Genomic DNA, 20,509 nt, shown 5'->3' with positions numbered 1-20,509 from the left:
GCTCTCTTTCTTTACCATGTTTCCTAGCAACAAAGTCTTTCTTATCATAACGTTGATTCTTTGATTGTGGGTTATCAAGATCAACACCAGGTTCAATTTCTATATCATTATCATTACTAGGTTGAGCATCATCATGAACATTATTATTAACATTATCACTAGTTTCAGGTTCATTACCAGATTGAGTTTCAGCATCAGAAATAGAAATATCATTTGGATTCTCAGGTATTTCAGTAATAGGTTCACTAGAAGCATGCAAAGTCCTATCATTTTTCTTTTTATTCCTTTTAGAAGGACTAGGTGCATCTATATTATTTCTCTGAGAATCTTGCTCAATTCTCTTAGGGTGGCCTTCAGGATACAAAGGTTCCTGAGTCATTCTACCACCTCTAGTCATAACTCTAACAGCATTATCATTATCTTTACTATTTAATTCATTGAGAAAATCATTTTGAGCTTTAAGTACTTGTTCTACTTGAGTAGTAACCATAGAAGCATGTTTACTAATAAGTTTAAGTTCACCTTTGACATTAGCCATATAATCACCCAAGTTTTCAAACCATAGAAAGCATATTTGAATTGTATTTCAATTGTCTACCAAAATAAGCATTAAAGTCTTCTTGCTTATCCATAAATTTATCAAACTCATCTAAGCATGGGCTAGCAAATTTAGTAAACGGGATTTCAGCTTTATCATATCTATAGAAAGAATTTACCTTTACTACCTGTGTCGGGTTATCAAGACCATGAGTTTCTTTAATAGGTAATGGATTAAGATCATATGTTTCTTCAACAGGCGGTAAATTAAACCATGTACTTCTTCAATAGGAGGTAAATTAAGACCAAGTGACTCAAAGAATAGAGCTATGCTCCCCGGCAACGGCGCCAGAAATTAGTCTTCATAACCCACAAGTATAGGGGATCGCAACAGTTTTCAAGGGTAAAGTATTCAACCCAAATTTATTGATTCGACACAAGGGGAGCCAAAGAATACTCTCAAGTATTAGCAGCGGAGTTGTCAATTCAACCACACCTGGAAACTTAATATCTGCAATAAAGTATTTAGTAGAAAAGTAATATGGTAGTAGTGGAAACGGTAGCAAAAGGTAACAGTAGTAAAAGTGATGTTTTTGGTATTTTGTAGTGATCATAGCAATAGCAACGGGAAAGTAAATAAGCGAAGAACAATATATGGAAAGCTCGTAGGCAATGGATCGGTGAAGGAGAATTATGCCGAATGCGGTTCATCATGTAACAGTCATAACCTAGGGTGACACAGAACTAGCTCCAGTTCATCAATGTAATGTAGGCATGTATTCCGAATATAGTCATACGTGCTTATGGAAAATAACTTGTATGTCATCTTTTGTCCTACCCTCCCGTGGCAGCGGGGTCATTACGGAAACTAAGGGATATTAAGGCCTCCTTTTAATAGAGTACCGGAACAAAGCATTAACACATAGTGAATACATGAACTCCTCAAACTACGGTCATCACCGGTAAGTATCCCGATTATTGTCACTTCGGGGTTAACGGATCATAACACATAATAGGTGACTATAGACTTGTAAGATAGGATCAAGAACACTCATATATTGATGAAAACATAATAGGTTCAAATCTGAAATCATGGCACTCGGGCCCTAGTGACAAGCATTAAGCATAGCAAAGTCATAGCAACATCAATCTCAGAACATAGTGGATACTAGGGATCAAACCCTAACAAAAGTAACTCGATTACACGACAGATCCCATCCAACCCATCACCGTCCAGCAAGCCTACGATGGAATTACTCACGCACGGTGGTGAGCATCATGAAATTGGTGACGGAAGATGGTTGATGATGACGATGGCGACGGATTCCCCTCTCCAGAGCCCCGAACGGACTCCAAATCAGCCCTCCCGAGAGGTTTTAGGGCTTGGCGGCGGCTTTGTATCGCAAAACGCGATGAATTCTTCTCTCTAGTTTTTTTATCCCCGAAACACAATATATAGAGTTGGAGTTGGAGTCGGAGAAGCTCCAGGGGGCCCACGAGGTAGGGGGCGCGCCCTAGGGGGGCAGGCGTGCCCCCCACCCTCGTGGACAGGTGGTGGGCCCCCTGGCTTTCATCTTTTGCAGGTATTTTTTATATTTTCCAAAAAGTTGCTCCGTGAAGTTTCAGGTCATTCCGAGAACGTTTGTTTCTGCACATAAATAACACCATGGTAATTCTGCTAAAAACAGCGTCGGTCCGGGTTAGTTCCATTCAAATCATGCAAGTTAGAGTCCAAAACAAGGGCAAAAGTGTTTGGAAAAGCAGATACGACGGAGACGTATCACACCTCTTTCAAAGCACTGAAGAGCATGCTGGGTCATATCATTTCCAACTATAGGGTTATTCTTCATATGATTCTCCATGTTCTAAATCCATCGGTCCGTCTCCAATTGAATCATCGGTCCATAAAATACAATATCATCTTCATTCATCCTCTGTTGGGTCCATGGGTTTGGGGTGAGATAAGAGAGATAGAGAGGGATACACACAATGCAAACAACAGTTTTGAAAAGACAGATTTTATCGTGGCTGTCGGAAAAACATCAAACAAATGACAGCTCACAATCATCACATCTAACGTAGGTATATAACAGGGGTTTGGTCTTCTAAAGGTCAATAAGTTTTCAAGGTCGCCAAACTCTTCAAGTCTTGTTCCTGACTCCGATGGCTTCTTCCGATCATGCTTGTCTTTCTCAAATCCTTTTTGCCAGCTCATCTCTGTTGTAGCAAAGTCTCTCGTGACATCCTTGAATATTCTGGAGTTGCATTCCAAACTTCTGGGTTTCAACACCCTTGACATGAGCCATGGTCCTACTGTCCTCCAGTTCCTGACAAATCTCCGGTATTCTCGAGGTTTTGCTCTTCTCGCTTGGCTACTTTCAGCTTCTGGGGTCCTGAGTTCTTCACGAAAATGCTTCTTTGTCAAATACGTCTTCCTAAAGATCCATCTTATAATTCTTGATGTAATACTCCAAATCTTGGTGATACACCAGCTAAGGTTAAAACTTCATCTTACTGATAGGTGCTCCATCAGCCTTCTACCATCCAATCCTTCTGAAGAAATGCATCTGCGGGCGATGACACTACGGATAATCGTGTTTATGCCCATGTCATTGCCATGAGCTTTCAGTCCATAATTGCCATCTCTTGCCTTGGGGTTTCCTTGACAAAATCTTTGAGTTTTAATGCTCTATGTTCCGGTCTTTCTCCGACACACCTTGATCTCGGGTATTGACAGCTCCAATAGTCTTCCAAGTTCCATAAGGGTAATCTTCCTAGGTCATACAAATCTGGAAAATTCTACAGGGCTTCCAAATTCTCCTAGTCTTCGGAGTCTTCAACCGTTGCAGTTTCCATTATTATAATGCACGGTAAAATCCTCTTCATTCTGAAATGATCTTACTTGTCCGATATCTTGTCCTTCTCGGAGTGGTCTCATTAGCTGAATCTTCGCGTGGTCAAAAGGGGAAAAGAGGGGTATGGTCTCACTAAAAGGGAATATTTGAATAAGCTCAGAAGAGAAGAGAGGTAAAAGATCTTTTTGAAAATGAAGTTGAGAGAAAAATCTTTCCTATAGGCTTGCCAATTTCTAGGGGTCATGTCCTACAGTCAACATGTGCTCATACCATCTTGTAGCGACCCGACCTCATACAGTCAAGTCTCTGTGCTTAAGTGTCATCCCTGGATCAATATACTGACACACACAGTACTCGAGGATTTATAACAGAGGTAAATCACATGTATAAAGTAACGTAAATACTATTACCTCAATCCAAATAGCGGAAGTAACAACAAGGTTGTGGATTCCCATCAACACCAACGGCAAAGTTGAGTATAGAAATCATAACCCTAACGTATCACTTACTCGTCGTAAGATATTCCTGCAACATGAGATGTTGCAGCCACAAAGGGTCAGTACATTGAACGTACTGGCAAATTCACACCATAGGATAATGATGAATAAATGCTATCACTACATGCATATTTGGCTGGTGGAAAAGCTCTATGGTTATAATGTTTTTGCGAAAAGCCAATTTTCCCTACATCAAAGGAATATATTTTATTTAACTACAAAGTTTGTTGATAAAATATTGAGAAGGTTCCTCCAACTCAATCCCAAATTAACATCAATAACCCAACAAATTATTTAAGTAACATGATGAGATCAATATGATAATCCAAATACCAGAGACTCAAGATGTCCATAACCGGGGACACGGCTAACCATGATTAGTTTGTACACTCTGTAGAGGTTTGCGCACTTTTCCCCACAAGACTTGATCTCCTCCGTTGGATTTCTCGCACTACAAGGTGTTTGAGAAACGGATGACCGAGACACAGTCTTTCAGAAGCATTAACTCTTTACGCTGGGTGGACAGTTACACCTACTTTCCCCTACATATGCTAGCCCACCACTGAAAGAGGTCATGCAACATACTCAACTATGCTGGAGCCCATAATAGCTTGTGGATGCACACGAAAGTTTCTAGCATGAATAATCTTATGATCCCTTTGAGCCTGGGTGGAATTCCATAGGGTGATCACACGGGTCCTCCGGGATCCCCTTGGGCAAGCACTGGGTTCTCCAGGTGCCCAGGCAAACCACTGGGTGCTCCAGGGTGCCCCTACCATTCCACCCAGATGTGTATTAAAGTAGCCACCTTAAGTTAACCATTAATAATAACTCTCACATCTGTCATGAATCACTCAAACCAAACCATGTCTACGAGCATAGCATAGCAGTGTAAGCATAACGTAGAAGTAACTCCCAAGGTTTTGAATGCAGGACAATAGGTTCTACCTCATCAACTACTTCCCAATACCCACATGTTATCAATCCTACTCATGCAATGTTAGAGGGTTGAAACTAATGCATAAAAACTGGGTAATAGAGGGATATGATCAAAGTGTGAACTTGCCTGTACTATTGATGAAGACGATTCGCACTCAAAACTCTTGATAGTTCTACTCGTCACAGTCCGGTCAATCTATCGTAAGCAAGCAATAGTAACCACACATAAGCAATCACTCAAAAGATCGGAAAGAACGAACAATACAATTCTGAAAACTTCAAAACCAAGCAAATAAATCTTGCAACATAAAACAGTTTCTAACAGTACCAAAATTATATGAATTTGGCCTTATCAGAAAGTTTAGGTCAAGAGCTTCGATAAGCAAAAAGAATCAACTCAAACGGAGCTACGAAACTCAAGTTAAGATCAAACGAAGTTCAAATACAACTCTGTTTGAATTCAAATTTTAAAACTTTCAAAAATATGTTTAAGTTGATTATCTGGATAAAGGGGATCATAACGAAGAAGTGGGCGTTGGTTTCGTTGGATTTGGATAAACGAGTAAAAAGATGCGGTCGTTTGAAAACCAGGGGCTAATCTGTAAAATAAAACCTAGTGGATAGGTCCCTGACAGAAAAGTAAAATAAAAGAAAAAGACTAAATAGTGAACGTTCGTTACCGATCGCTAACGAACAAAAATCGTTCGCTACGAAACCCTAGCTGATGAACGCTCGTAGAATAAGTTAACCTAAAATAATAAACCGTTTTTTAAGAAAAACCGAAGTAAATCTAAACCCTAAAAAACGGACCGGGCAGTTTTGTACCGGTTCAGGTGGCGGTTCGATTCGATGGCGGCGGATGGCAGCGGCGGCTCCGGCGTCGAGGCGAACGATGGCGGCGGCGGCTTCGGCCTCGGGCGGCGGGGTTCGGTGCGGCGGCTCCAAGCGGCGGCGGGGAAGGCGCGGGCGGCGAGGAGCGAGGCGGCGCGGGGCGGTGCTGCGAGCGGTGACGGCGGTGGTTGACAACGGCGGCGTTGGCTGCGGGCTCCGGCGGCTCGGCGATATGCGGGAGAGATGCGAGGCGAGGCGAGGAGAGAGCGGCGCGGCGGTGGCGGCGCGCTATTGAATGAGGGGGCGGCTTCGGGAGGCGTGGGGGAGGGGTAAGGCGGCGGCGGTTTCCGTGGAGGTCACAGCGCGGCGGCGTGCTGGCTCGGGAGTCCTTCCCGAGCTCGGAGACGACGAGGAGGTGGGCTGGGCCACGGCCTGGCCTGGGAGCTGGGCCGGCCCAGTCGGAGGGAAGGGTTTTCCCCTGTTTTTTTAAAAACGTTTAGCAGACAAAAAGAAATAGTAAAATGATATGAAATAAAAACAAACTATAGGCATATAATATATCAAAATTTTCAGAACAACATTTTCTACGACATGAACATTTTTATAAAATCAAATAAAATCCAAAAAATTTCAATAAAGCCAAGAGTGTTGTTGTTGCAATATAATCCAATAAAAATCATTTTAAAAATACCAAAATTAATTCAAATCTATTTCTCTCCAATTTTCTGATGTAGGGAATCATTTTACCCTAATTTCTGTATATTTTATTTTTGGAGAAAAATAATTTGAATAAAATCCAATAACTCCAAATTGATAATAATTTCAAAAGGACTTTAAATTTGAGGTCTTCGAAACTTCCAACTCATATTTCATATGTTTTGAAGAAGTCATTTTATCTTCGCTCGTGAAAATCATTGAGTTGCTTAAAGTTTCTGAATTGGAAAATATTTCCAAATGGAATTCAAATATTTTCAAAAACCCTTTTCATTTATTTAAATGGAAGAAGTCATGTCATCTTCTCTCCAGGGTTTTATGATGAAAATAATTTGAATTCACGGAGATCATAAATGCAAAAAATGAAAGTTTGAGAAAGTCCTTTTATTCCCTCTCATTTGACTTTCAAAAAGTTTCGAATTCACTCACTTTCAGTCAATCAATCACACAACAATCAAACAAACAATCAAATCTATCTATTTAATATAACATTCCAAAATTTAGAATTTTGAGATGTTACAACCCCGCCTGGGCGCACCCTCCTACCTTGTGGTCGCCTCGTTTCTTCCTTGACGTCCACTCCAAGTCTCCCGGATTGCGTTTGTTCCAAAAATAACTCTTCCGAAGGTTTCATTCCATTTGGATTTCGTTTGATATTCCTTTTCTGCGAAACACTGAAATAGACAAAAAAACAGCAATTTGCACTGGGCCTTTGGTTAGTAGGTTAGTCCCAAAAATAATATAAAAGGTATATTAAAGCCCATTAAACATCCAAAACAGATAATATAATAACATGGAACAATAAAAAAAATTATAGATACGTTGGAGACGTAGCAGCGGTTCGCCCTTCATGGACCTTTTAGTAGGGTCGCTCGAGTCTGCGCCATCCGGGCAGATCAGATGGCGCAGAGCCGCCCCGAGAATCTCCCGCCGCAAGCCACCCCACAACAGATGGCTAGGAGATTCTCTTCGCCCCCAACGAGCCCGGGAGGCGGGTACTCCAACATCTTTTATAGGAGTAATTCCCACACACTTTAATTCTTGTCACAACACTCTTGTCGTATTTTCACTTCCACATTGCTTTTGCTTTGAACTCGATAAACCTCGTAAGAGGCAAATACATTTCCCGTCTTTTTATGGGATCGATATTCTTACTTCAAAAAGGCTGACAACTCAACCATGTGCACCTGTATGAAATCTACTGAAAATATGAGCAATTTACCAAATGATTTTATTAACAGAAATATTAGATAAAGCATGACTAATATAACAGGGATAAAACTAGTCATGTGATCTAACAGAGAGAAGGTAAATAACATCTGCATATATGAACCGTAATCAAGCTTATCTAGAGCAGACAGTAGGGCAAGTTTCATATATGAAGTAGAATCTAGCATATCTAGGGCAAACACCAGAACAAGGAACTAAGGTAGGACCTCGAACAGAAAGGAGAGGAACACATACAGGACAGCAACAGCAGTAGCACTGGACTTGGGGGCAGTGTCCTCGCCAGCCATGTCGTCGAGGAGGTTGTCGACGTCGGGGAAGTAGTTGTCGGAGTCCGGGGTGTCCGTGACGAAGAAGTCAGTAGTCGCGCCGAGCGCTCCCCAAAAATCTTATCACCCTTCACCCGTACAAGACTCAAAGAGGTGCGGCTTCGGAGGCCTACTGTCCCGACTCGCGGTGCACGCCGCAAGCCGGGATGAGGAAGACAGCAGCAGCTCAGAGATTGGAACCGGTGACGAGAGAAATAAGAAGTTCTGGTGCGTCTCTCTGAGAGGAGCGACCTCCCTTTTATAGGCGCAAGAGAAGGAGGCGAGAGGCTGTGCCGGGAGCTGAAGGAAACGAGGGAGACAAAACGAACAGACAGCAGCCGAAGGGTGCAGCGTTCGTATTCAATATCCACTACAGCAAAAACTTTCCAGCTCCCGAGTGACCTTTCGTATACCTGTAGTGCTTGGCAAAAATTTAGACATCGACGCGGCGCGGCGGGCGGCGGTGGAGGAGCGCGCGTGGATGTCCCTCTTGTTCTCATGCTCATACAAGTGGGGAAAGAACCCCCCTTATAAGATGGTCCAACTCCCACTAAACTAGCAATGTGGGACTAAACTTTAATAGTATCCCTTGCCTTGCACGAATAGACTAAATGGGCCTCTAGGATTTATTTAGAAATTTCTGAAATAGTTATTGGGCTGTCCTAAAATAGACTAAATTCCAACAAAATCAAGTATTTTGTTGTGCATGAGTTCCAAAATTTGGCAACAATTTTTTGAACATAATAAGGTATTATGTTAAAAAGAATGAGATCATAAGGAGGATCGTCGGAGTAGGCGAATGTTTGGGTTTATGTTTTTGGGTAGGATTGGGCAGAGTGTATATGAGCTGGCTATCCCAAAAATAAGAAGGGAACTTACACAAATGCACATACAAAAAAAATATTTCTTCTGGTGTTCCGCCGGAAAACGTCATTTTGCTCCCATTTCCTTTTTATGTAAGAAACAATGTGGATACAGATATTCCATTTTTGTCAGTGTTTCACGGGAAAACGTCGTTTGTTTTCATTTCCTTTTATACAAGAAACTTTGCGCTTCACTTACGTTTCATAATTTTTCATTTTTGTTTCCATATTTGTCCTCTTATTCCATATTCAACAGAAAAAATCCATTTTGTTTTTTATCTTTATCCACTTTACCATAGCTCAAGGTCGCTGCCCTGACATTCAGATCCCATTAAATTCCCTAGGAAATAACTATAAAAAAGGTAAGCATTGTTGGGATCGTTCTTTTTCCAACAAACCCACTATTAAAACCCTAGCCGCCGCAACTCCGTCGCTCCCTCACCAACGAGGCCACAGGTCCCCTCCTTCGTTTATCACTCCGGTGGCATGAGGGGGTGGGGACCCTGGATCTCCATTGCAACATTGTAGTTAGATCTTTTAGGATTAGATTTCGGATCCACAACCGTGACACTATCGTGGTGATGGCGGAATTATGCAGATCCAAATAAGATTTTCCTGATTCTTGGCCCACTCGTCGATGATGATCTCGGCGGCGGCACAGAGGACGGCGGGGATAATCCAGTCATTGTTCTTACATAGTAGTGCATATGGTTGCATCTCCGTGTTATGCATGTGGTCTCAAAGTTGTCTTCTGATGGAGTGGTTGCTGCCGCTTCGCATCTTGGTCCTCCGGCTCCTTCTTTGATCGGCGACATTCAGATAGTTTCGGCGTCGTCGGTGAACTTGTCAGGTTATCTCTCCCTGAATATGTCTGGTTATCTCTTCCTGAATATGTTCTGGTCGGATCTAGGGTGGTCATCCAACCCTCTTCACCGCCTTTTTTTTCGCAACGTCTGTTTGTTTTCCAGGCTGTTGTCGCCGACATGTTCTGGCTTTCACTGACGACTCCCTGACCGCTGCATCAACAATGTGTCCTTGGATATGATGATGTAGCAGAGGTCCAAAAACAGCATCGAGCTTCACTCATGACGCGCCCCCGCCGAGTGGAGGGGGAAGATGTCATGGATTTCCACAAGGACCGGTGTGGTAAGATTTTATCTCGTTAAGCAGCAGCGAACAAGCGCCCACCGATACCTAGGCCCGTTCACTGCTCAGCCGCCCGAGTCCACTGAGCCCGCCTCGGTCGCGGCGTCGGCAGCCGAAGCCGAACCGTACCGTCTCCAAACCACCTGCTAGAAATAGCGCCCAAACGCCGTGAGCCACCAACCCCCTTCCCCGTGAGCTCGTGCGCCTCGCAGTCGTCGTGTGGTAGTCGCTTACCCCGGCTGGACTCCTTCCTCCGTGTCCGTCGCCTTCGCCTCCCCAGATCCGGTCCCTATGGCGAGGAATCCGGGCTGCGCCGTCTACATAGGTGAGATCCCAGCCCTAATCGTGCGGTGCGGCTCTTCCTGCGAGTTTCCCCCAATTTTTTGTGGCCGTCCTGCTGGTTCGGCCTGGGATTGAGGGGGGAATTCGGTGGTAATTCGTTCTGTTTGGTCCGAATAGTCGATGCCTTTGCGGCCGGTGCTCCTAGCGATGTGCCCTAAGCTGTGGCTTTTCGGAATTGCTGTCGCTGCTCCCAAGCAGGTTCAGCCAGATTGCGCGCTGTAGATGTTTTGATTGATGAAGCGGGATTTCGCCCCCCCCCCCCCCCCCCCCCCCGTTTCGATTTGGCTGGCGTAGATTTACGCTCTATAACCCTAGTTTAGATCGTAGTGTAATTGATTATTAAGCTTGTACAGTCGGTGATTGCCTTATGTGTTGCTGTACCTATCTCCTAGATTCGGAATATGAATTGTTCGCTGTACTATGTTTACTTGTATGTTGGCAGATTAATTCACTTGAACATGCTGATTTCCTTGTGCAACAATCATTTCTTGGTGTTCTGGGCTGTGTGGTGCTTTCAATTGAAAATTTGTAAGCATGCACATAGTGAAAACCAGCATAATCATATGCCTGCAAAACCAAATCTAATAGCAAATTGAGCCTGCTTAGTAAATGCGTTATCCAGGGTCCAGATGTGTGAATGATAGAGTTGTGAGATTTATGACCATCATGGATTAATGTCACACATTATAGGGCTAGCCATAGAGGGCCTATTTAATTCACCACAGCTTCACTAACTATGGTTCTTGAAAGACATTGTTGTAAGATAGAAATGAACATCTTTTGTATCAGGGTATTTAGGGGTTTTATTTACTGTTAGGCTGTTGCAGATCTCTAGTTCTGCTAGGTGACAGATCTATGTTTTTTAATAGTTGACACTGTTGCAGTACTCTAGTTCTGCTATTTTTCAATGATTGTTCTTGTCCCACTTTGCCCCTCTTTTTTGCATGCCTTAATATATGTTTTTCATTGTTGGCACTGTTGCAGTGCTCTAGTTTCACTATTTTTCAATGATTGTTATTGTTCCACTTTGCCTCTCTTTTTTGCATGCCTAAATATAACGAAGCAATCACCAGTACTGTATTAATTCTTCAACTGTGTATTTGTTAAATAGGTAACTTGGATGAAAAGGTCTCGGAGAGGGTTTTGTATGAGATTCTTATTCAGGTAGGTCGTGTAGTAGACTTGCACATACCCCGTGACAAGGAAACTAGTCGACCCAAAGGTTTTGCTTTTGCTGAGTATGAAACAGAGGAGATTGCCCAGTATGCTGTTAGGCTGTTTTCTGGCCTTGTTCGGCTTCACAATAGAACACTTAAATTTGCGGTGCGTTTCCTTTTTCTCCCTGGTTATCTAATTTGTTGTAGTATAGATTGCAGTGTGTTGTTCTTATGGTATAGTGAGTTATATTATCTGTGAATAGTTGATTCTGGCTCCAACCCAATAGCTGAGGTTCTTGCCATTACTAGATTTCAATTTATATATTTTAATATTTATTTATGAAGCAGTAGTAAAAGACACAACCCTGAGATTATGCCCTTTATTTTTGACAGATCTCTGGGCAAGACAAGGCCTCTTCAAATGTCAATGTTCCTGTAACACCTAAAATGAACCCACTACCAAATCCACCTCAACCAATGAGATTTGGTGATACTCCTGTGTCACAACATAGAGTGGTAAATGGTAGGATTGCAGGCTATGGTGTTTCTCCAAATCATTCTTATGATTTCCATTCCCAAGGTGAGAGAGTTTCTTTGGCCATATGAAATATGAGATATTTCATGTGAATTTTGTATTAAATCTGATGATTCCTTTTTTTCTCCAGCATCAAGTGGGGTAGCAAGTAGAGGATTAAGTGATGGTACATATGATTATAGTAGACGTGTATTTGGTTCTGTTCTGAATGATGTTAGCCGTCGAGCTGACAGACAACCAGTTCCATACCCGTCCTACTAGCATACTGAGCTCCAATGAATGAAACATCGGCCAGTGCAGCCATTGTTGTCTCAGCCCTTCCGTAGGGTCATCTGGGTACTTGCCATTACATCCATGTAAATATGGCTTATGGTAGTGAATGTGCGTGTCTGTCTGGTTGTTCTGTTGTTTTCTGCATGGTATGGAGGCCTGTCGCTGATGGTTAGGTTCCATGCCTTATCTTCCTGATAGGATATTGCCTCCACTAATGTTGCTGTAGTACTTTCCCTAGTCATAGGGATGGGGTTACAGTATTCTCAGTTCAAAATATGTGAACTAGTATGTTATTTGTTGTTTGTCATGTGAGTTGGATCTGTATTATGTTGGGACATGAATGGTAAAAAACCCTACAAATCTGCCATCTATCTTTAAACTTATCTATAATTGCTTGTTGTTGATGACTTGTTTGCTTGATCAGTATTTGTATGGCAGCCATGTGCATCCATCCTCACTTTGGATCCAGCATTGGCTACCTCTTGCTCTCGAGCAATCGAGCTGTACATTTTCGGTTACTTGCTGCTGAGGTGCAACAACTGTGATTTCCTGGTATGGTTTGCTGTTCTTGTTGGCTGTACGAGGGCAAGTTTTGCTACTTGATTTTTCAACCGGTACCATTTGTAATATTCATTGGTGGTGCATTTGCCGAGTTACAAATGTGTCGGTGACCCGTTTTTACTCTGAGAATTTCACAACATATATCAGAACCATCTGCTAGTCACTCATCATTCATAATGATAAGAGCTGTGCCATTGAGCCAGTTGGTCTGAAACCACTGAAGATGTTAGCCCTGTTAGCTTGTGTAGCTTGTTTATGGAGGAAACCCCTGAAATTCATGTAGAATTTATCGAGTCATGAAGGACTGCGGTGTATTTGGGGTGTGGAACTCAATGGTTAATATGGCTATACATGCTGCCTATGTGGCTTAAAGTGCAGTATGTTGGGCATCGTATAGTTCATTTCTGACAATTATAAAATGGTGTGTCACCTGTTGTGGCTTACTTATACTCCTATTTCTTTTCCTGCACGAGCTCTGTTTTTCCTATTTACCTATTGGTATGCAGAGGAACTGCAGAAGCACGCCTCAGTTACTTCACTGGCGATTGTTTCACCTCACCAAGGCAGTGATGATGTCTGTTGGCAATGCGCTGAACTTCCTTGTGGTACTTCTTTCTTTTCTTTCTGTGAGCTCCTTTATACTGTTAACCCTAAATATGCAGCGAAAGTGTGGAGCTGCATCCATTCTAGATGTGCCTGTTATTGTAGACGAAACTGGTGACCGCTTCATATCTGGTGAGGTGGTGGTGATGCATCTGCTGTTAGAAATGAGTTTGACATGCCATCCGCTGCTTACAGTGCTGAGTTCAAAATCATGATGTTCATGGAAGGACCAGCCGAACTGCTCGGGATGGATGGAGGTACCAGTGATTATCTTATCAGATTATACCACATCCTTCTCAATGTTATCAGAATCGGGGCAGTGATATGATCAGATGCACGAGCCTTGTTCAAGAGCGTCTGAGCTGCAGCTGCAGGAAAGCTTATAGGGTGAGCCATACCATACGTTGGCAAACTTTGCATGTTGTATAAGTAGGTTCGAAAGTCCTTTTGAGTCATTTAGTGTGAATAAACTTTATTTGGTGAAGTGAAATCTCTCTTTCCTCGCACGAAAAGGGAAGTGAGCTGAACCCATTCGTGCTTTTACTCTTTCGTGTTTTGTTTGGAACCCCATGTAGCCTAAGTCAGCTATAATCGAATGATACGACAAGTGATACTCTTTCTTGTTTCGTTTAGCAGGCCAAATCCACAAAGTAGTCCTTGGCAAATCATGCGCTGTTTTCTTTGTTGGCCTACATCGCCCTGCACTCGTCTCCAATGCAGTGCAAAATGAACACCCCAAATGAACGCTCTGCGGACAGTAGTATCCATCGATCCCAAATTCGACCATACTCCTCGAAAACGGCCTTCGTCTTAAGCTTTCTCTCCCCGAGCTTCAATTTCTTCATTGGCACATGTTCACCCAGATGGGCTCCCCTCGAGCTTCATAAAAAATGCGTCATGAGTCCTTTGGTACATTACAGTGAACCAAAGAATTGATCAACACATAGACTAATAAAAAGCAAAACTCATGATCTCCATGATTGATGCACCCGTTGGCCAGATTCTTTCCACTTGTACAATGACAATGCAATAATTCATGACGACATTTAAATTGATGTATGATCGATGGAGCAGCGACTTCGATCATGGATCACATTCAAATTATAGGGCGTGTAGTGCTTGTGCTCATGAAACCAAGAATGCACCTATTTTCAAAAATATCATGCCCTTTTGCTTTATGCCTACAAATTCCACACTTGTGGCCAACCATGCGTCGCACAACAATGCATTCTCCATCACTGAGTACGCTGCCATCTTGCTTGCTTCATATTAGAGAAGAAAGTAAAAAAAATCTCAATGGCATTTGGCCAAACACATGTCGGGCATGGTGTCTTCCACGGACTGCGTCATCTCTGGGCAGACGATACCTGGGCCGCGGAAGGATCCGGGGTGCAACGACGGTGAAGTACAATGCGCCTGGGAGGACGAGCGGCGGTCCATCAAGAATTGGGGGATGACTGGAGTGGTGTAGAGGCTGCGGCGGTCTTGGTGGATGCGGATAAAGAGTAAGAGGGAAGGGACAAAGTGGGAGAAAAGGGCTTCGGGTGAAGGGTTTTGGGTGGGCTGTTTGTCAAAGTCTGACGTAGCTGCGCCCCCCCCCCCCCCCCCCCCCCCCCCCCCCGTTTGACAGAACTCACACATACAGACCGAACTCACACGTACAGACCGGTCCACCGACGTTTGATACATGATGTTGGATGGCACGAAATCAGGCCCGGCCCATAGGGCGGGCAAACGGGACGCCCTCCCCGGGCCCCCTAGAAGCAGGGGCCCCGACCCAGGTATAGTTCTCTTTGTTTAGATTTATACCCAGAAAAATACAGAGGGAAAATAAGAGGGCCCAAAGTGCAACAAGTCAGGCAAAGCCCACCACACCCTAAGAAACGAAGGAATTAATCGATCCCGACAGGGATCTCTCTCTGTTGTTGGGCGTCTCCTCTTCTTCCCCAATTCCCGATCCCAGTCTCCAAGAACAGCGCCGCCTGCCCATGCCTTTCTGATTTTGAGGTCGGCCAACCATTGACGGAGACAAATGGCGCAATTGCAGTCCCAAATTAGCTCTTCTTCATCCCTTACATTCTTCTCCATCCCCATATGGTTGAGAGATGGTACGGGTTCTTTGTTCTTTCTAGTAATCTCGTTCCTCGGCTTGACGATTCAATGTTAAATAATGTCGATCCATGGTAACATAGGAATTATAATTTCCTTTTCGTAGCATTATTTTCTACGTTTTAACCTTTAGACATGCTTATCTTTTGGAGGTGATATGTCTCTTGTATTTTGAGGACATTTTTTTAGATATTACAGGCTGAGGTTTCCATGGATTCCTACTTTCTTACGTCCGATCCAACCATCCATATTAAGGTGCTTTCGTTCCTTGACCATATATATCTTGAACGAAAATTGCACTTTTTGTATTTTTGTTGTGGAATGTCTTCCAGTAAGTATTTTGCCAGTAGTGAATTGTGACTAGAGGAAAGAAAATAATGGGGTTAGATTTGTTGATACGATATCATTTTTGAAAGGAATTCCCAATGGGAGCAATTAACGTTTCAGAACCAGTGGTTATTCTTGGGAATTTGTGATATTGGTTTTGTTTCATTTGAACAACCAAATAATTATTTAGATGAAGCTAAGATCATTGAGATGTAAATTGTTACATGGTCCGGATTGGTTTATCTTACTAACGAAAATAAGTTTTTTTAGGCAATTTACGAAGCTTCATTACGTCGTCACCAGTTGAACTGGGACGAAAGAGAGGTTCCTGGGATGGCCTAACCACACACGGCGGCCCACCCCTAAATTCAAAGCATGCTTCGCTAAATTGTGAGCCTCCACATTGGAGCTCCTAGACTCATAAACAAAGTTGCAAGAAATAAAACTACTGGAATAATCTATGATTTCATGTGCAATCGCTGCATACTCCGCTCCATTCTTCTGCATGATACTTTCAATTACCTCCTTGCAATCCGAGGCCACGTGAAGAGACTGAAGTTGAAGATCCTCGGACAGCGCCAAAGTCTCCCTCACGGCCAATGCTTCCAAGGTAGCAGGGTTGGTAATCGCTTTGAAGCCCAACGATGAGGCTCCCAAGAACGTACCTTCCTCATTTCTGGCTATAGCTGCAATGGTTCCAACCCCTCGCCTCTCTGCAAGTGCTGCATCCACATTGATCTTCGACATATTGTGCGGGGGCTTCAACCATTGTTTCGGACGTTGTGGCTGGCCTGTAGTTCTCGTCGGTACAACGTTGGTCTGTATCTGGAAGTCGGCAATGTATCGCTGTATGAAGAGGTGTGTTGACAAGGGGGATTGGTGTAAATCCTCATAAACTGCTTTCCTCTTTGCACTCCAGACTGCCCACAATGTAGTTGCCATCCTCATAAATTGCTCAGGCTTCAGTACTTCATTCAGGGAAAATAACCACTCGCGCGGGTCCTCGGTGGTATATTGGCACATTTTATCGACTAGGTCGCCGTCCGAGAGCGCCCACACACACCGGGTGTTTGTGCAATCAAGCATCGTGTGTCTCCATGAGTCCACGGCGCCACACAGCTTGCAGGCGGCCGAGTCCCCCATGTGTCTGTGAGCAAGCACGTCAGCTGTCGGGATGGAGCTTCTCGCTAGTCGCCAAAGGAAAATTTTGATCTTTGGTGGAAGTTTGACCTTCCACAGCGCCGACCGAGCACTGCTTTCAAGACCAGCCCCCGATGTTCCTTCCTCCTCATCTATCCATGACTCTCTTGCGATCTTAGTATGCATGATCAGTCGGTATGCCGATTTAACGGAGAAGAAACCTTTCCTCTCCCCGCTCCATGCCCAAAAATCGCTAATATTTCTTGTACAGAGCGGTATACTGAGAACTGCCTCCGCATCGATGGGTAAAAAGACAGACCGAACCAGTGCTTCATTCCATGTGGCAGTTGCTGTAGAAATAAGTTCAGACACCATGATCGGCGGTGATGGGATCCTCGAGGAAATGGGCCTCATCATGCCCTGTCTTGGTAACCAGTTATGGCTCCATATGCGTGTAGATTGCCCATTACCAATTCTGCGGATTATCCCCAATCTTAGCATGTCCCGGTCATCCAAGACCGTCCTCTAGATATGAGACGGCCTCCCACCAAGTTCTGCATTCAGCAATGTAGTTTCCGGGAAGTAAGCCGCTTTCAGAATTCTTGCACTAAGAGAAGCAGGCTCAGTAAGTACTCTCCAGGATTGTCTGGCGAGCAAAGCAAGGTTGAAAATCTCCATATCACGGAATCCCAGACCGCCCAAGTGTTTTGGTCTAGTCATGATATCCCAGACCACCCAGCTAGGTTTCCTCTTGCCAGCTTTGCTTCCCCACCAGAACTGGCGAATAATAGGTGTGATGTTCTCACATAGGCCACAAGGAAGCCTGAAACAAGCCATAGAGTAGACCGGCAAGGCTTGGGCCACCGCCTTTATAAGTACCTCCTTGCCCGCGGCTGATAACAATTTTTCCATTCAGCCTTTCACCTTTTCCCAGACTCTGTCTCGAAGATATCTGAAAGTACCCATCTTTGACTGCCCCACATCCGTTGGCATCCCCAAATATCAGTCACTCAAGGATTCATTCTGAACGTTGAGAGTGTTCTTGATATTATCCCTTAGAGGTTGTGGGCACCCCTTGTTGAAAAAGATAGAGGATTTGTCGTGATTTACCCTTTGTCCGGAAGCATTGCAATACAACTCCAGCAGGTTTGATACAGCTACCGCCCCCTCCACACTTGACTTGAACAACAACATGCTATCATTGGCGAAGAGAAGGTGGTTAACAGCCGGAGCTGTGGGTGCCACCTTAATCCCATTGAGTGCTGATGGTCGAGAACTGGATTTTAAAAGGCACAAAAGGCCCTCTGCTGCGATCAAGAAGAGGTAGGGGAGATTGGATCTCCCTGTCGGATGCCACAAGGAGGCAAAAAATTCTCAAGTCTCTCACCATTAAACTGAATTGAAAATGAAACGGAGCTGATCATCCCCATCACTATATCCACCCACTGTTGGTTGAAACCAAGCTTGATCTTAATTGCTTGGAGATAAGACCACTCCAACCTGTCATATGCTTTCATCATGTCCAGCTTCAACGCACAATAGCTATTCGTCTTTGCCTTGCTTTGCTTCATAAAATGTAAACACTCATATGCACATATGATGTTATCCATTATGAGTCTGCCTGGAACGGAAGCAGATTGCTCCTTAGAAATAATGTCTGGTAGCACCACTTTCAACCTATTTGCAACGACCTTGGAGGCTATTTTGTAAATGACATTACACAAGCTAATATGCCGGAACTGGGATAGAAGAGTTGGGTTGATCACCTTAGGAATGAGAACCAAGACTGTGTCATTCACACATGCCGCACTCTCCTCCCCTCGAACAATTCTCAATACCGCCTTAGTGACCTCCTCCCCACATAGATCCCAGTGTCGTTGATAAAAGTGAGCGGGAAATCCATCCGGCCCTGGTGCCTTTGTGGGAAACATCTGGAAAAGCACAGTTTTCATTTCTTCATTTGTATACGGTGCAGTGAGTTGTTCATTCATAACATCTGTGACCTTGACGGGGACATGTTGTAACACTCGGTCGATATCCGTGACGCCCTCAGAGGAGTACAGGTTCTGATAGAAATCGGACACCATACCTTTTAGGGCTGCTTGGTCATCAATCATGGCTCTGAGGGAGTTAGCTAGCGCTTTGATCATGTTCTTCTTCCTCCGCATACTAGCTCTCATGTGGAAGAACCTCGTATTCTTGTCTCCCGCCGCTAACCACTCTATACGTGAACGTTGCCTCCACATAATCTCCTCCTGATGATATATCTCAACAAGCCTCTCATTAATTTTCAGCTCAACATGTGACGGCCCCACCCTGGTTGGCTCACCTCTCAAGCGGTGCAACTTAGAGCACGGGTGTTTTATCTCCTTTCGAACGCATCCAAAAGTCTCTTTGTTCCATCGACCCAAACTGCTTGAGATTGTTTTTAACTTCTCCTTGAGTCCCTCCATGGTTGATGAAACTTGCCCCTGGCTCCATTGTTGGGTGATAGTATCACACCATGAGTCATGTGATTCCCACATAACCTCGTATCTGAATGGAGGTTTTGCCGGCGGGCGCCCCTGCTCACCTCTCAGGCTGAAAAGGATCGGGTAGTGGTCGAAGCCGGCTGCTGTTAAGTGTTTCAGGTTTGCCTCCGGGTAATGTGCACTAAGTTCGGCTGACACCAGAGCCCGGTCCAACCTAACCCTTGTATAGCTTCCGCCGGTCACTCTTTTCTCAAAAGTCCAAAAATTGCCCTCATAGCTCACACCAACAACATGCAAACATCAACAGCTTCACGAAAGCCCTGAATTTGAGCATTGCTTTGTTCTCCTATGCCTTCTTGCTCATCTGGACGTAGCACTTCGTTAAAGTCACCCATGCACACCCATGGGAGATCACTCAAACTTGCTATTCCCTTCATGGTGTCCCATGTCTGGTGCCTCAAGTGTGTACGTGCCTCCCCATAGAAACAAGATGCGCGCCACTTCTCGTGACCTGGTTCATTTATGGAGCAGTCAATATGATACATCGAGTAGCCCAAAATCTCAACTTTTATTGGATTGTTCCAGAAAATGCCAAGGCCTCCACTCCGGCCCTGACTACTAACAACAAACGAATTATCAAAACCAAGAGTACTTGCTAAATTTTCTACCCGAACTCTATCTAGCTGAGTTTCGACAATACAAAGTAGGGTAGGGACAAACTTCTTTGCTAGATCGCGAAGTTCTCGGACTGTCGCGGCTTTGCCCGCACCGCGGCAGTTCCAACTTAAGATACTCATTGTACCCGGCGGTACTCCTCTCGGGAGTCCGCCGATGATGTTTCAGCTTCATTGCCTGATCTCTTGATACTACTCTGGAATTGGTTCCCCTTGTCCTCCGCTGTCTCCATCCGAGCACGCTTAGGGTCCTGCTTTGGCGGCGGGCTCAATGGGACCTGTGGTGAAGGGAGGGCAAGGATCTCACCTCCCTTCGGTTTGAACTTGTATCCGCCCTGTATACTGGCTATTGCATCTGAAACTTGTGTGCGTTTCCTGTTTCCTTCTGCATCGACCATCT

General features: G+C 44.2%; 1 protein-coding gene across 1 annotated transcript; it reads left to right on the top strand.

Annotated features, from left to right (window-relative positions):
* Positions 1–9,975: 9,975 nt before the first annotated feature.
* LOC125519123 (RNA-binding protein 7) lies at positions 9,976–12,631 on the top strand. Its single transcript, XM_048684002.1, has 4 exons — positions 9,976–10,242; positions 11,371–11,582; positions 11,810–11,996; positions 12,082–12,631. Exons 1-4 carry the CDS (start codon positions 10,209–10,211, stop codon positions 12,210–12,212), a joined length of 564 nt encoding a protein of 187 aa, XP_048539959.1. The 5' UTR covers positions 9,976–10,208; the 3' UTR covers positions 12,213–12,631.
* Positions 12,632–20,509: the final 7,878 nt, after the last annotated feature.

The sequence above is a fragment of the Triticum urartu genome, chromosome 1 (genome assembly GCF_003073215.2).
Source record: "Triticum urartu cultivar G1812 chromosome 1, Tu2.1, whole genome shotgun sequence".
NCBI lineage: Eukaryota > Viridiplantae > Streptophyta > Magnoliopsida > Poales > Poaceae > Triticum > Triticum urartu.
The sequence above is the reverse complement of the archived record's forward strand: the minus strand, read 5'-3'. Positions and strand labels throughout refer to the sequence as shown.